At 36.2% G+C, this 17532-nt stretch overlaps 2 protein-coding genes across 2 annotated transcripts; both read right to left on the reverse strand.

Moving 5' to 3' along the window:
• Positions 1-2499: 2499 nt before the first annotated feature.
• Positions 2500-6293, reverse strand: LOC147858440 (pentatricopeptide repeat-containing protein At4g39530-like). The gene has a single exon (XM_087327282.1). It carries the CDS (start codon positions 6063-6065, stop codon positions 2712-2714), a length of 3354 nt encoding a protein of 1117 aa, XP_087183408.1. The 5' UTR covers positions 6066-6293; the 3' UTR covers positions 2500-2711.
• Positions 6294-9073: 2780 nt separating this feature from the next.
• On the reverse strand, positions 9074-16238 carry LOC147858441 (transmembrane 9 superfamily member 7-like). Its single transcript, XM_087327025.1, has 7 exons — positions 15975-16238; positions 13953-14117; positions 13264-13376; positions 13087-13192; positions 12895-13007; positions 10663-10816; positions 9074-10591 (listed from the first exon to the last, which is right to left on the reverse strand). Exons 1-7 carry the CDS (start codon positions 16152-16154, stop codon positions 9434-9436), a joined length of 1989 nt encoding a protein of 662 aa, XP_087183151.1. The 5' UTR covers positions 16155-16238; the 3' UTR covers positions 9074-9433.
• Between the last annotated feature and the right edge of the window lie 1294 nt (positions 16239-17532).

A 17532-nucleotide genomic window follows, 5' to 3' on the forward strand; every position in this document is an offset into this window, starting at 1 on the left:
TATGCACATTTTAACCACGAAAATATGCCCCCTCGATGGATCAACACTTACTCGTAAAGTGAAATTAAAATCCCAATTAGGAAATGAACTTCATTTTACATTAAAAACTAGCAACCAATATTGTGTTGACTTAGATAGGGGCCTTTTCCTCAACAATAAACATCTATAGTCAAGTCCCGTATTCCTAGTTATTGACATAAAGGTAGATCAAAGATTAGACAAATATTGAAGTGCCAACTTGTGATCATAAGTATAATATTTAGGCTATACACTAGGGTACTAATAGCAATTTGCTTTATAATTGAAGATATTATGCTATAAAACATTCCTTAAACATACATAACATGTTTAAATATGAATATGTGAAGTTCACACTATATGAATCGTTCATGTGTAATTTTATGTGCCCTCACCTTTAGAATGTTTTGTTTTTCTATTTCTTAGTGTCTCTCGATTGAATGTCTCATTCTTTTTCCATCCTTATTGATTTGTTCCTTTGCCATTGTTAGGACATTATTTGTAGGGATACTTTCCCTTCCTTTTCTTGTTAATGTCTATGTGATGAATAGATTACATAAGATTCTTTAGTTACATGTGTAGCCATGCCCTTTAAACCATTAAATGACTCTAAAAATAGGGCATAATATTGTACCACCTCATACCATTGTTGAAGAAAAACCAACATTCAAGTCTACACATTAGTATAACATATCAATCAATATGATACAAACCTTGATTAGTAAAGGTCTAAACATTGGATAAAAAATATATTTTATTGCATACCTTTAAACCCTTAAAAGGTGGACATATTAAACCAATCTGAATGGAGTTGTTTACGAGAAAGTTCCTTCATGCCATCGATGGGGAATGTAATCAATGAGACACTACAAGAATCCAACTTATCAAAGGGACCGGAATAAGTTGAATTATACTTGTTCATTGCCAAGTACAAAGCAATCAATTTTGTGAAATGATATCATACGCCCTATAAGATGTGGTTAAATGGTTTTTTATGTACATTCTGAAACAATCCTCCATTCTAGGTACACAATTGCATGAGGTGTGTATGCAATTCAATGGAGATAAGAATATTATGAATGGTTTTGAGTCATACCACAATAATGGAAGTCTATCTTTGTTTTGGGATGCCATAGCCTTGTTTAATGAGCTGAATTCCCCTCATATATAATATATTTATGGTTGTCTAAAGTGGAACATTGTGTTATTATCTTTAATATGCTCGTCTTTATCATTTGTTCTCAAACACATGACTTCTTTTCTCTTTAGATCTAGTGTTTGAACCATGGCAACACTAGGAAGTTAGAACTTAGGATATGTTATCAAGGCATTGTGGTCTAGTATAACTTTATAAGTCTAGGTCATAGCTATAGCAAAAGTACAATTTTTTTCTAAACGGTCGTTGAAAACTTCATGAAGAGGAATTTCATAAATATGCAAAAATCCATTGGTGAGTTATGATATGTTACGAAGACACTCTGGCTTAGAATAAGTTTAGCTTGTAGATACAACACATATCCAATTTTTTATAAATGTCGGTGGAAAGCTTCATGATTAAGAACTTAATAAATATGTCAAAATTAAATTATATGCGTTCAAAAACAAATTAATACTACTTGGAAATTTATTGAGATGACGTTCAACTTGGCTCCAAACCATTAGTGACAATGTAATAGCCACATCCTGGGTCTCACATTGTGTAGTGAACTTGAAACTTATGAGTTCTAAATATGAAATCTCTTTAAGCTCAACTTATACTCCTAGATAACGAACATCCATTTATTATGGATAGTACAACAAGAAAATATTAAAGCATGACAAGTTTCTAAAATCAACGTCCGGAATTACCTAAACAAGTTCTTACCAACATTAATACACGTACATAACCATTCTTCACGAGGATGTTTGATATGAAACATTTGCTTTTTATCAATCTATGAGGCCAAACTTATATCGAACACCAACTACGATTTTCAAGCTTTAATACTACTTGATTAGCCATGAAAATTTAAGCCTTACAAAAGTTATTTAAATCTCACAATAAAATATGCATGTGCTCCGTATAATGTACACAAAGACATTGACATGCATGTTCATAAATCCCATGTAAAACCCACATTTGGTCTTACTGTTTACATATAGTGCTGGATGTCAGTGCATCGTACAATCCCCAAGCTCAAAGAGGCCATTTTTGAAGTGTCTAACTAGCATCTTTTAAGACACAAACTAGCAATTAAGGCGTGTTATTGAAATGGCACAAAAAATTACTATATTTTCTATTGATACATTTTATTATTCAAGATAAACCTCAATGTGAGGAAGAAACCCACAAACGATGATTACAAGGAAATGACCAGCAAGGTGACTAAATGTGTCTTAAGACTACAAACACTCAAAAGAAGAAGGCAGGTACGTGATCATTGGTATCATCAGAAACTGAAAGGGTGAAGATCTGAATGCCGGACATGAGGTCGGACGTTGACCATAATATAGTTGGAGATGAAGAGTTTTTGATACAACAGGCTTCCATTATCTCACTTTTCCTTATGAGGTATAGCCGATCCCCGTGGCTCAGGTGATCAAGCATCACATATGGTTTCATACCAGCTCCTACCTTTCATTGCCATGAAGGAGCAAAGTGAATAGAGATTTTCATGTCAGTTGTAATTAGAGGTGTTATAGCCAAGTATCTTTTACATCATGGACTTGATCATCTTTGCATCATCATATCGTCCTGCATCTGCGTATATGCTTGACATCAAGATAAATGGCGCACAACCTTGTTCTTTTGGTGTTCTCACAGCACGATCGAATGCCAACCTTCCAACCTCAATGTTTTTCCATTTCCGACACGCATCTAACACCATACACCACACTACAGAGTTTTCTTGCAAAGAACATGTCTTCTCTATCATCACTACAGCCTCATGCAATCTGCCTGCCCGCCCCAGAAGATCCACCATGCATGTATAATGCTTGATGGTTGGAATTATGCAAAAATCTTCTATCATCGCCTGAAAGATATTTTCAGCAGTAGTTATCAAGCTGAGGTGAGAGCACACATTGAGAATATTAAGGAATAGGATACCGTCTGGCTGGATACCTTCTGCTCTCATTCTTCTCAGTGAAGAGAAAACAAGAACAAATTCCATTTGACGTGCATATCCCCTTATTAAAGCATCCCACATGCCTACATTCCGTGGTGTTGTGGCATCAAGAAGTTCTTGTGCATAGGCCATATCCCCACATTTACCGTACATTTCGATGATAGTGGTGGTTAGGTTGAGTTGATTAAAAACAAGTCCACCATCAACATGACATATTTGGGCATGAATTCTTCTCCCAGCATCTAGGCATGAGGTATCACCACATGCCTTCAGAATGCTTAAAAGGATAATATCATTTGGTAGCATTGCTTGTTCTTGCATTTGTAGAAAACATGCGAAGGCCATTTTGCTTCCTTTTTGGTTATCAGCATATCCCAGTATAACAGAACTCCATGAAATAGCATCTATGGGTAGGCGCAATATTTGCATTTGTTGGAAAAGGTACAATGCCTTCTCACTAAAACCATGGCTTGCATATGCTGAAATTATTGTATTCCAAGAAACAATGTCACGAGATGAATGCTTGTCAAACATCATTTTGGCATCGAGAAGGACTCCACACTTAGCATACATGTCAATCAATATGCTGCTCACAGTTTGATCATGTTCAAAACCCTTAGCAATTATCTCAGAATGTATTTCTTGACCTCTTTCCATCGCTCCTATTGCCCCACATGCTTTTAAAGCACAAGCAAATACAGTAGCATCTAAAAACACCTCTTCTGTTCGCATATATTCCAGAAACTCCAATGCTTCCTCAGCAAATCCATATTCCACGTACCCTGAAATTAATGAACTCCATAACACCGTATCACGCACTACAAACTTTTCAAATACATGCCGGGCTTCTATCAGTGAACCACAATTTGCATACATATCGACCATTATGCTTCCAATAAAAGAATCTCTTTCAAAGCCTTTCTTTGCAATCTCAGCATGTAATTCCCTGCCTTTATCCAAAGCTTCAATGCTACTACATGCTTTTAAGGCATTGGAAAATAAGAGTTCACATGGACAAATTCCATCTAATTGCATTGCATCAAAGCATACTAACGCTTCATCAGCATGACCATATTCAGTGAGTCCACCAATTAGTGCGGTCCAAGTCACTAAATCTCGAATTGGCATTTTATTAAATACCTTATGTGCTTCTACAAAAACACCACATTTTGAATACATTGCCACTAATGTGCTACCGACATAATCATCACTTTCATAACCTTTTTTCAATATTTCCATGTGGATCTTGCGACCATTATCTAAGTTTTTCATTGTACCGCATGCTTTTAGGGTACAAGCATATGTGGAACAATCCGCTGATATATCATACTTCTCCATTTCATCCAACAAGTTTAAGGCTTCTTGAAAATGTCCCTGCTCAACACAACCAACTATCATAGAATTGCACGAAATTGTGTCATGCACTGATAACTGAACAAACAAGTAATGAGATTCTTCAAGTGCACCACATTTTGCATACATATCCACAAGCGTGCTCGAAACAATGTCATCTTGTTCAAATCCCTTCTTTATCACATCAGTATGTAAGTGTTGGCCATTTGTTATAGATCCTCTACTTCCACAAGCTCTTATGCAGCAAGTATATGTGATATGGTCTGGACATGTTCCTTGGGATTGCATCCATTCCAGAAACTCCAATGCCTCTCCAGTTAGTCCAACTTCACAATATCCTACCAATAGAGAATTCCATGAAACTATATCTCTTGCTAAAATCTTGTCAAACACTTTCCGTGCCTCTTGTAGAGCTGAACATCTAGAGTACATACGAACTAGAGAATTACCCACAAAGGTTTCTGTCTCGAGCCCCCTTGTGACAATTTCTGTATGTAATTGAAGGGATCTTTCCACACACTTCTGCCTTCCAAAAGCTTTGAGGAGTATCACATATGTATATTTACTTGGACGGATCTGATCCTGTTGCATTTTATCATACAAACTTAAGGCATGTTGTAGCTGTCCACATTCAATAAACCCTTGAATGAGTGATGTCCAAGAATACTCATTGCAATTCATTGACCGAAAGATTGCATGCTCAGCAGAGAATACACCTCCACATTCCACAAACATTGGAACAATGTGGTTAACCAGCCATCTGTGATTTTCCAGACCATAATTGCATAAATGCAAGTATACATACATCGCATTGTCTAAGTTCTTGCTTTTACTGCACATTTCCAGAGTCCACAACAATGAGTTCAAGGAAAGAAATTGTTTCGAACCCTGCAATGCATCAAATGCTTCGTCTAAGCTTGAAAACTCAAGAAGAAGACCACTCTTTTGAATTGTGAGAGCATTGCCAGATATTATAGACATGGTTCGCCGATGTTGTGATGTAGACAAAGTCCCTCCACGTGGTTTACACACGTATCTACCATGGTGTGACGTAGATAGTGTATTCTCACATGGCATTGGAATCAATATACCATGCCGTGATTTGAATGATATAGACATAGACATGTCGTGTTGTAATATAGATTGTGGATTCCCACATGGTATAGGCATGGACATACCATGCAGTAATGTGGACAATGCACCTCCTGGTTGTATAGATATAGACATACCATGGTGTGATGTGGATGATAAATCACCATGTGGCATAGACATGCATCTACCATATTGTGATGTGGTTGGTGCATCCCCTTTTGGTATGCACATGGATTTGGACATATATCTACCATTATGATATGAATATGGTCCATCTCCAGACATTATAGACGTAGAGATGCCATGTTTTAACGTGGGAACTGCATCGCCACATAGTATAGGCATGTGCCTACCATGTTGTGATGTAGGCGGTACATCCACACATGGAATAGACATAAAGCTTTTATGAGATGTATGAGATCCACCCCCCGGTGTTATAAGCATGGACCTACCAGGTTGTGATGTAGATGGTGAATCCCCACATGGAATAGGCATAAATCTATCATTTGCGAGGTGAATAATCCATCACCAACGTAGGTAGGGTACCATAGCTGAAGTTGAAACTTTTTCATTCAATTCAAATGAGGCTGCAGACGAAGTTGTGTCCACTTTATGTTCAGAGTGCTTTCATTTTAACAACGGAGCCATGAAAATATCCGCAAACACTGAATTCTTCCATGAAGCTCAGGTTCTCATCACAACATATGAGAAGAAAACAGAGGCTGGTTTTACCGCGTCAGAGGATTACATAGCTACAATGGAAGGTTGATATTTTCGAGGGATATGGATTTCGAAGTTGTGTAGGGGGGGGGGGGATTTTATTTAAGTGAAAGTGTTTAGTTAGTTGGGTTTAATTAAGTTAGTTGGGTTTAATTAAGATGTAAGGAACAAACACCAAGGAAGGCCTTAAGATTTCGAATATCCGCGAGCAACGCCATCGCCAGGTGTACCACATGTTAGCTTGTGTGCTCCATCATACTTTTGTGCACTACTATCATCTATGTATACGTTGGCGCTCATATGTAACGAATTTCATTGGTCTACTAGAGCATAGGATAGCCTTCCACTAAGTCACGTAGTAGCTTCGTCCATGCATTGAGTGAGCCACCTAGCCCGCCCATCCAACCACCACTAGTTTGTAGCCTTTGTATATGAGCCTCATTCCCGTCTCTTGTGGTGAGCTTGCCATCACATATTGATTGTGAGTAGGATCATCACCACTAGCGAGAAAGTCTCCAACATTATACATCATTACAATACAGCTTTTGGAAAGCACAAGCACAAGGGTGGTTGTTGCCCTTAGTCGAGGTTATTGTTATCCAAAGTTTGTACATGCCACCCTTACATATGGACTTACATGTTTGTCGCCAATCAATGAATATACAAAAATAGACTTGTACTACATAAAAAATAAAAAGTGCATGTAAATATTGTGCCACTACTCAATTTCAAGATTGTAATTATCCCTATATGATCTAGTCATGTTGTTGCACAAAAGATAGTTGTTATGGTTTCCTTGTATTCTGAGTAAAGTTCAAACACCACATTGCCTAACATTTTTCATCAAAATGATTCCCTAAATACACTTATGTTGGCCTTTTAGTTTTAGGATTATGCAACAAGTATTAGGACAAATGTCTATTGCCAACTGAGATACAATCCCTTAAGGCTAAACAAGGGAATAGGCCCAACCACAAGACCTCTACAGTTCAAGAGTCAAATGAACCCTAATCAATCTTATGTTTTCAAGGGATAAGAACTAAAAACTTCATCTTCAAACAAGTATTGATCAAGTGTGCAAATCAACCCCAAGATATGGATTCACATTGGAGAACATCCTCATTCAAAAAACAATTCCGCCCTTAAATATCTAGTTTTCAAAGACAAAACCTTAAAGGTGAGGATGTAAATAAGAATTATGTTGCAATATTTACATGACCTTAATATTTCAATTAACGTATTTGACATTAACCTAAATGCATGGAAGAAACACTCGTTTAATATAGGAATGAACCATTGTATACAAGTAATACATTTACAGCATACTTTCAATGGGAAATACCCCATATTAGATCTCAATGGCTTATGCCCAATGGGCTTGTAATGTTAAATAAAGGATCAAGATCTCTCATGTAAAAATGCCATTTGGCGCTTCAACTTTAGAGCTACCTTACGATCCTCATTTTCTCTTCATTGCCTCCACTGTAAGACTTTTCTACATTTATCTTTCCACTCTAATTAATAGGTAAAGCCACATTTCTTTTTCAATGATCTATTTAATTAACAAAGAAAAATTTCTTGATTTTTGTCATGCTTAGGCATACGTTAACCCTACTTAATATTAAGAAGCCTACATCTTCCATTGTTGACTGGTATTGAGAGGTAGGTGATTAAGCATTGAAAGAATGAAGTGAAATTTGCTATTAGAAGTGACACCCTCAACCCAATATAAGCACATCATGATGAATGCAAACATTGGTAGTGACCCTTGGAAATGCAAAACCACTTGTACGAGTTGTATTGTTCTTTGGGAAAAACACAAAGGGATATTCCATTTTCTTTTAAAATATTCTCCACGATGACATTCTTTAAGACATCCTTAAAGAGTTTTTTAAGGAAAAAGCATCATAATGGGAAATATTACGAATCAAACCTCAACTCAATCAAATGGCCCAAAGGAAAAGCCATTGTCATCACCAATGGTAGACCTATAGCACATTCACTCATGCAAGTAGGACACTTGCCACCAACAATCCTTACATTTGAAGGATGATAAAATAATAATAAACTTCACTTGAAATAGAAAAGTAGAATTAGTCATTTGCAAAAGAATGGGTACCAAATTTCAGTCTTTCTAATAAAAATATATGAAAATAGAAGAGCCATTCAAAAACCAGATTTTATACAGCACACAATATGTGCATGCAGATGTATGTACGTATGTACCGACACAAGTATATCTAGATATACATACAAGTTTGAGAAAAGTTGGGGTCGTATTAGTGTTTATCATTGCTATTGTATTTTATAGTTGTCCTATTTAATATGATTTTATCATTCTATTATGAAGTAGGCATATTTTTCTTTCTTATCAGTATATAAGAGTAAAAGCTAATATATATGGCTGCTCATTCTTTATAAATTAAGATAAGGCCAATATACCTCTACCTTGTGTAAGTTGCATCTCACCTTCATCTCATGATGCGGAACCCTATGGAACATTCAGGATTTCGGTAAGTATGGATAATAAAAAACAAGAAAATGTGTATAGCAAAATTTGCATACAAAAAACTTTTTAGTGGAGTGAAGGAATCGCCAGATGCTGAATACTATTCATAACCAAATCTGACGAATCAATCTAAATCCATGCCACTTTTTTCTTCTTCAATCCTTCCTATTTCTTTTACTGAGTATTCAATTGCTGTTTTTTGCCGAGTACATAAATCAATCAGAAACCAAGGTTGGTCTCTCTTCTATAGATTATTGCTGAAGCAGAACAGATGTGAAAAATAAAAAGTACTCCCATTCAAAGAGGTCCAAAATTTACATGCCAAAAAAAAGATAATGTTTTTTCAATGAAATGTGAGGATACATAGATAGGTAAATATTTTTCTTCTACGGAGACGCATACAAAAGGCTCTAATACCAAGAGTTCCAAATATACGGAAACAGTGGAGCCCAAACCATTTTCTTGTTGTGATTACTGCCACAAGCTGTGCTGCAAGAGGATGAAGCAATTCTATCTTTTTTCTCATTGCTTCAAAAAATCAGACTACCCACTGCCTAGAATGACCTACCATTACGTATATATGTATCCAAATTAAGGAAGTCTTGAAACTAAGATCATATGTTTGTTTATGCCTTCAATCAAATTTCACAGAGGCATAAATGGTTCTCACAAACCAGAAGCATGCATAAAATCCGATTGTCCCAGTAAGGACAAAGAATGAGTATGAGATGATAACCATGTACCCAAAATATAGTATACCTGATACCACTTTCGTGATCTCAAGCTTTGTGAAGAAGTAAAATGTAGCATATAGAAACAAGTATAGAGAAGATGATCCTGCAGTGAAATATGATCGCCACCACCAATGATAATCCTCGCTACATAGCTGAAAATAGCATAGCACAATTGCAATCTCGGCACATGTTATCAAGAGTATCAAGAAAACTATGAATAGGAAACCGAATATATAATAGAATTGGTGAAGCCAGATCGATGTCAATATGAAGAAGAGTTCGATAAAGACAGCACCGAATGGAAGAATACCACCAATAAGGGTAGTAAAAATCGGATGCATATACCATGCTTGAGTAGGTATCTGTCTCGGTATTTTGTTTGTCCTTACTGGATTCTCAATAGGAGGCATTTTGAATCCAAAGTAGCTTCCAATGAATACAAGTGGCACAGATATACCAAACCACATGAAAATCAATGCAAACATGGTACTAAAGGGAACTGCGCCAGTGGATTTCTCACCCCAAATGAGACAGTTCAGAACGAAGAATACAGAGAATATAACTCCAGGAAACAAGAATGCAGTTCTGAGCGTATTCTTTTTCCATTCTGTACCTTTAAACATTTTGAAGAGGCGTGCAGATGAATAGCCAGCAAAAGTGCCCATGACCACCCATAACAATAGCATAGCTGTCATCAACCCACCACGATTGGCAGGAGAGAGAAAACCAAGAAGTGCAAATACCATGGTTACAATGGTCATTCCAAGAAATTGAGCTCCACTTCCAACATATACACAAAGGAGACCAGGATTTGAAGGTGGTCGAAAAATATCAGCGTGCACTAGTTTCCATCCTGTTTCTTCTTGAGATTCTTCTTGGGTTTCTAGTTGATTATACCTTGCAATATCTTGATATAACGTGCGCATCATAATCATCGCAACCATCCCCGATAAAAATATAACAATCATAAGCGAGTTTATTATGGAAAACCAGTGAATTTGTTCATCAGACATCAATAAATATGTATCCCAACGAGAAGCCCATTTGACAGAACTTGACTGCGCCGAAACACAACAATTTGAGATTCATAAACATGAGATAGTTGTTGAATAGTAAATCTTTTATATACCTGGAACTTCACATCATATGTAAATATGATCTCTTCATTCTCTTTAACTTCTTGATGAGGTCGTGTTCCGTCTACAAATGTCTTTGTATTTGGATTGCAAGTGAGGAATTGAGGTTTCTCTTTGTAAAAGGGCGACTCATACTCATGCTTAACACTGAAACATTAGCAAATAGAAATCAGTTAGATCTTCCAGTCCATGTGCTCAAGAAAAAGCATGAGTTTTAAAGATTTTAACTTGGAATTATAGCATAGAAATCATGAGAAATGTCTACAGAAATCATAACAAGAAAAGGAACTTAAAACGGCTAAATCTGCAAAGGAGAACTAATATAATACGAGGTAGGGAAGGAGTTAAAAGACAATCCATGTAATTCACTGAGGGCATACAAGGCCAAAATCTCATACATCACAATGGTTACAATTCACTTGAAGGGTGTGCAATTGAACTAATGATGAGCAATATATTAAGAAATTACCGAAAAGAATGAAAGTACTTACACACACCCCGGAGCAACGGAGTAAAGGACAAGACAGAAAAAAAATACCATCAGTGTCCAATATCACCAAATATTACCTTCTCATAATTTGGTAGTTGAATAACAGATCCAACGAAGAGAGGTTAACCCCACCGATAGAGTCTTGACAATGTCTCAAGATGCTTTAATGAAGGGGTAGCTAGTCCCCTCAATATAGTCCAACATCGAATGCTCCCAAAACACATGTCATAGGTCATTATAGGTTTGTCCTAATTCCTAGGATAACTGATTTCCCAACTATCCTACCTGTAACTTATTAAAAATAGCTTTAAAATTGGTCCTTAAAGGTTAATGCCTATAACACTTACACAAATTCACACAATAATGCGCACACAAAGATATTCAATGTCAGTAGGTATTAGTTCATCAATATAATTATAATACAAAATCATCAAATAATTGGAGCTTCCTGAAGCAATTGCTCACAATGCATTACTTCTGGGATCACATTACAATGCAGCCACAATTTCATTCTATTATGAGGCCCTATAACATAGATATCTACATATCATTACAATTCCCATATCACTATTTGATTCTATTTGAGGCCTTTGTGGGTCATCCACATATCATGAAAACGACATATGACACCTATATCATAGGTATCTACATATCATTATAATTCCCACATCACTATTTGATCCTATTTGAGGCCTTAGTGTCCTTTGAAGGGTTCACATTTCAAGTTTCAGACATGCCCAATAGTCACGGATGCTAGAGGGAAGTAGACGAACACAAGATTAGTCACCTTAAGTTTACTAAGGTTAGCTAGCAGGTGCCATCTGTAAGTCATTTCAGACACACACGCATCAAGCCGCAACACATACCTTCACAGAGGGACAGAATAATGTAGAAAACTGTTTGAATAGCTCCAGCATTCATGTATGAAAAAAGTAGCACCTTTCTAGATTATTGACATGAGTTCAGGCTGAAGACATGATGTCATATGGGAATGGAGTTTATACCAAATAAACAAACAGGCATCTCTTGGTTGTTAGAGCTCAATATCAAGAACTATGATTTCATTTATCAGAACATCTCTAAGGAGGGAAGATCCTGCATTCATGTTTCTCCTCAACCTTCTTTGGTAAGTTTTTCCATCAGAAAAGCCCATCAAACGTTTAACATCTTGCAATAAATATAGTTATCAAATATAGACCACCTTTCTGAGCCAAGTCTAATGTAGGGTGAGCAAGGAAGACCTGATCTAACTGAAGGGTTTCTCCTCAACCTTCTTTGGTTGTTAGACCATCTTTCTGGGGCAAGTCTAATGTAGGGTGAGCAAGGAAGACCTGATCTAACTGAAGCGTTTCTCCACAACCTTCTTTGGTAGTTTTTCCATCAGAAAAGCCCATCAAACGTTTAACATCTTGCAATAAATATAATTATCAAATATAGAAGAGATCAAAATTATTTATTTTTGTGCATGAGCAATAAAGGAGCCCAAAACCCCCATGATCTAACATCACATTAACTATTCCTATTCTTGAGATGCTGAAACATAGCCTTGAGCTTAAGGTTCTCTAGATGATTTAAAATATAGCTAAACAATTTAAAATTTCTTCTTGCAAAACGATATGCTGGAAATGTATTTCAGAGGCACTAGCTACACTTGGCACTGAAAAAAATAATTCAATGAACATTCTTTCCCCGGATAAATAAATAAAGCTTGTAACACAAGAATAAAATATTAAACCTGTAAGGAGTCACTTCGAATCCTACTACTCGGGAAAACAAGTTGTCAGCATCCATATGGTATAGTACAGTAAAAGAAAGATGATTGTTGATGAGGTACTTTGATGTTCCTCCCTGTACAGAAGTTGTGACAAACATTTGATTATCAATTCAAATCTTCTTTAAATTCCATACTGACTCTTGCTCAGCTTACCTCCACAACGTTTTTAAACCCAACTGGAAAACCATGTTCGTAAGTGTTTATGGGGTTACCATCTGGTTCATGGGTCAATACAGCCAACGGTAAGTTGTCCAAAATCCTAATAAAAACAACAGTTATATGTTGTACCAAGGCTGATACAAAGCATAGCAAAATAAAATTTCTACATACATATTCACGTGATAGTCTTCATCAATCTTCTCCATCATATTCTTTACTGTGGATATGTCTAATTTGTCAATCTTGCAAGCAAAGCTGCACAGCTTATCTTCTCTCATGTAAAACTGCAATGCCAACGTGTCAGATATAAATGTATCTGAAGTTTCATGAAAACTGATGAATCAATCGAGTGAAGCCACCTATGCCATTAATACTCTAAACAAGAAACTATTTGTCAAGCAACTGTTATTCCTTAAAAAATGTTAGTTATGTAATTTGGATTAGGGTAATTGGATGTGTTTAAAATTTATAGTGTGTGTATCCATTACTGTAGATTATGAACAGTACGCATTCACTGAAGTCTGAAACGTCCATGGCATTCACATGGCAAGTGGAACTAGGGCCCAGATCCAAAATGCATGTTTAGATGCACAAGTGCCGGGGGTGATGATAGATATCACCATGGGATGATATAAGTTAAATTTTGAAGTGAACGTAAGTGACAAATTTTAATGTGAAATTTGATCAATTTTAAGGTGAATGAAGTAGTAAAACTTGTTAACACCTCATGCTAGCTCATGCAAGCAAAGTAGAAAACGAGCTAACATGAGACTGTTCCATCCATTTCCAGTATATCATGGAATAAATGTCTGATAGTAATCACAACTACTTTCAACATCTAATAAATAGATTTGACTTACCGCATAAGGTGAATTCTCGATGCGATCACCCCTCAAGACCTCCCCAAGATTCTCTGCACTGTTTTCAATTACTGGGGGCGTACAATAACCTAGAGAGTAATACTCATAAGGAAGTTGTGTCTTAGTGGATGTCAACTTGTTCACTTTTACTTTAAGCTCATCTCCCTGCAGAACAAAAAAAAACGTATTGTTTCAGATCATCTAAAACTCGCTTTCTAACCATTCCTGTAAGCACTCACAACTCCTAAGTAAAAAATTTGACTTCTTAAGTATCTTCACAGATAATTCAAAACATATGAATATGTACATGAAAAACTTTGAGGGGGAAAAAGATTCATTGCAAAAGCTAAAAGATGACCTATACCCTTGCCAAGTAAGGAGGAAGAAACAAATTTGAGTCTGACAAAGTGACATTGCATCAAGTTATGATGCACAGTATGATGTTACAATTTCAGAATAAGCCTGTGCCAAAGAAAAGGCACCAAAACGAAGGTTTTGACATTGCATCAAGTTATGTTATACAGTATGATGTTACTATTTCAAAATAAGCATGTGTCAAAAGAAAGGCACCAAAAAGAAGGTTTTGAACTTGACTCGCCATAAAATATCTCCATTTGAGTATGCATGCAAAAGAACTAAAGAATTCCATTGAAAATACACAAGCCATCCAATTGAACAAAGATTTTCCATCCCAGACAAAGAATAAGCATTCCTGCAGAACTTTCCTAAAGACACAGCAATTGTGCTGGTTCCAGATACTTGATATACACATGTTTTAATATATTCCCAATTTTATGTATATAAGCATTTACAAAAGGAAGATTATTTTCTGCAATCCAATTGATGAAAGACTGTGTGCTGAGTTTCCTCACTTTGAAAATGAACACACAAAATTCTACAAGATTTTCTAATGCATATGCACAAGCATCTACGTCATGATCAATGGAAGATAGATTATCTGCAACTCTACCAATTGAAATATATTCAGCTGTATTTTCTCGTGTTCAATATTCATACACATATTCTAAGATATTTTCTAATGTTCCTATGTAAGCATCTAACCAATTTCAGAGGATTATATGCAGCTAAACCTAAGATAAGATCCAACAAGAATTCAAGAAGAAATGCATTTCTAATCAATTTTCTCAATTGGAAAATGCATGAACATGCTTTAAATTATTCAAGAGGAATCAAAAAGAAAAAGAAAACAAAATAAGTGAGGAAATCACCAGCAGCTAAATCGATTAAATGATCCAAAACAAAGCTAGAGGAATCATTGGTTCTGTGATAAAAACAAAGTATAAGAAGGAACTGAATATTATTATTTTCAGCTGAATCTACTAAATGATACAAAAAAAGCTAGAAGGATCATATTTCTGTGGGAAAAACAATCAAAAACGTGATAAAAAAAGGCATTTTTTTAGTTTGTATGTGACCAAATCTATGAAAATTATCCGAATAAGTACTAGAAAAACGGTTTAAAAAAACAAGAAAATGACGCAATAGAAGATTACCTGAAACTCCGGGAATTTATCTAAAAACAAAGAAAAACTAAGTGAAAGATGCAAATAAGTATGACATAAAACGATACTTGGAAGAATTAAGTAGCTATGATGACAAAGACCATGAAAAACAACAAATGGAAGTGAATGAATGTGAGAAAGAATTGAATTTCTGTTGCAAAAACTATGAAAAATCAAGACCTTGCATATATCAATTATATGCAATGATCCAAAAACAAATGCTGGAGGATTCAAGTTTCTGCTACGGAAAAAGAAGACAAGTAATTTAAGACAATGTGCGGTGCTGTAAATATATGAAATGGTCCAAAAAGAACAATCTGCTAGAATATTAACGTTTCTGCTATGGAACTCAGAGAGAGAGAGAGAACCGCATCTATAATACCTACGAAACATTTCAAAACAAAGGTAGAAGAAACAGGTCTTTGGAAACGAAAAGACGGAGAGAAGAAGCAGAAAGGATCAGAGATGTTTCGAAATGAGAGATTTCGAAGAGGATTACCGTGTTGAAATCTCGGGGAGCCACGCCAGGGAGATAGAATCCATGCGATGGAGCGGACAGGAGAACATGAGTGAGCAAAAGAAGGGGAAGAAGATGATGATAAATTTGCTGACGACGAAGAAGAAGATGATGATGGTGATGAAAGACGTTAGAAGAGAAGAAGAGAGAGAGGACCGCCATCGCTGAGCTTCGATGCACGCAGACTCGGACGCGGACACGCAGAACACGGAGACAGAGAGAGAGAGAGAGAGAGAGAGAGAGAGAGAGAGAGATCACGAAAAGAAAGAAGCTCCTGTCGATTGATTTGTTAGTCTGTAGATTTTATTCTTTTCCAGTTTTTGAACATGGCATTAATTTATCATCCTATATAATTCATCTGTAAAACAAACTACAAATAAATATTCGATTTAATTTAACTTCTTAATTCTACTGTTTATACCCTAATTTGGGAAATCTGTATTTTGGTAATAATTCAAGAATGGGATCCTATCGGCTTCATATTATTACCCATGCAATATAAGTCCTTTAATCCTATCGGCTTCATACTATTACCCATGCATTACATTAAGTCCTTTAATTGTATCGGCTTCACATTATTACCCATGCATTAAGTGCCTTAATCCTATCGGCTTCCTATTATTACCCATGCATTACATTAAGTCATTTAATCCTATCGGCATCATATTATTACCCATCCATTAAGTCCTTTAATCCTATCGGCATCATATTATCACCCATGCAATAAGTCCCTTAAGGCCCTCCTCTTAATTTACTAGATGCCACCGTGCAATGTAAAGGTTTAACCCTTAACCTTGTGGTCTCCATTGGACAACCTTAGCAAATGAACCACATCCGTTTGGGCTTTCTCTCTCTATTCGAGGGCATCCATTAGTGAATCATTTGATGCGTGTTGGCCATGTATGGTTATGTTTCTTCATCCTTCTCCCTCCCTCTTTTATATCTCTTAATTTACTAGATGCCATTGTGGAATGTAAGGGTTGAATCCATGGCCTCGTAAGTCTCCATTGGGCAACCTTACCAACTAAGCTCTCCCTCCCTCTCTCAACTTGAGGGCATCCATTACTTGTTGGGTTCGATTCTTACTCGGTGAATAAATGTTAAAAGACACGGTAGATTTGTATAGTTAGATTTCGAAGCAAAAGTAGGATTGGATCAAACCGAACATATGGGGAAGCTCTAGTATCGGGTAGTATTTCCAAATCATGTAAAGGAAGTGAAAAAGAAATGGTGATTTTTTTGTTCAACCTAGGAGCTCAACGAGCATAACCTATTGGTTGGTTTAGTGGTTTTTTGCATGTAGTAAAGGACAACAATTGCGTAGTTCTACGAGTATGAACATAAGATCTCCATCAATAAGTTACTTTTTATGTTATGACTTATTTCATTACATTGAAGTTATTTCAATGGTCACTACATGTACAACTACCCACCTAGTACAAGTAACTACAGTTATAATTATCATTTTTCTTATTAAATTTTCCACTACCCAAGGAATTGAATCTATTGATATATTAAACATGCTTAGTTTAGCCCGTTC

Source organism: Azolla caroliniana, unplaced genomic scaffold (genome assembly GCF_043228905.1).
Source record: "Azolla caroliniana isolate FFs.n. ecotype wild unplaced genomic scaffold, voAzoCaro1.0.p SCAF_11, whole genome shotgun sequence".
Classification (NCBI taxonomy): Eukaryota; Viridiplantae; Streptophyta; class Polypodiopsida; order Salviniales; family Salviniaceae; genus Azolla; species Azolla caroliniana.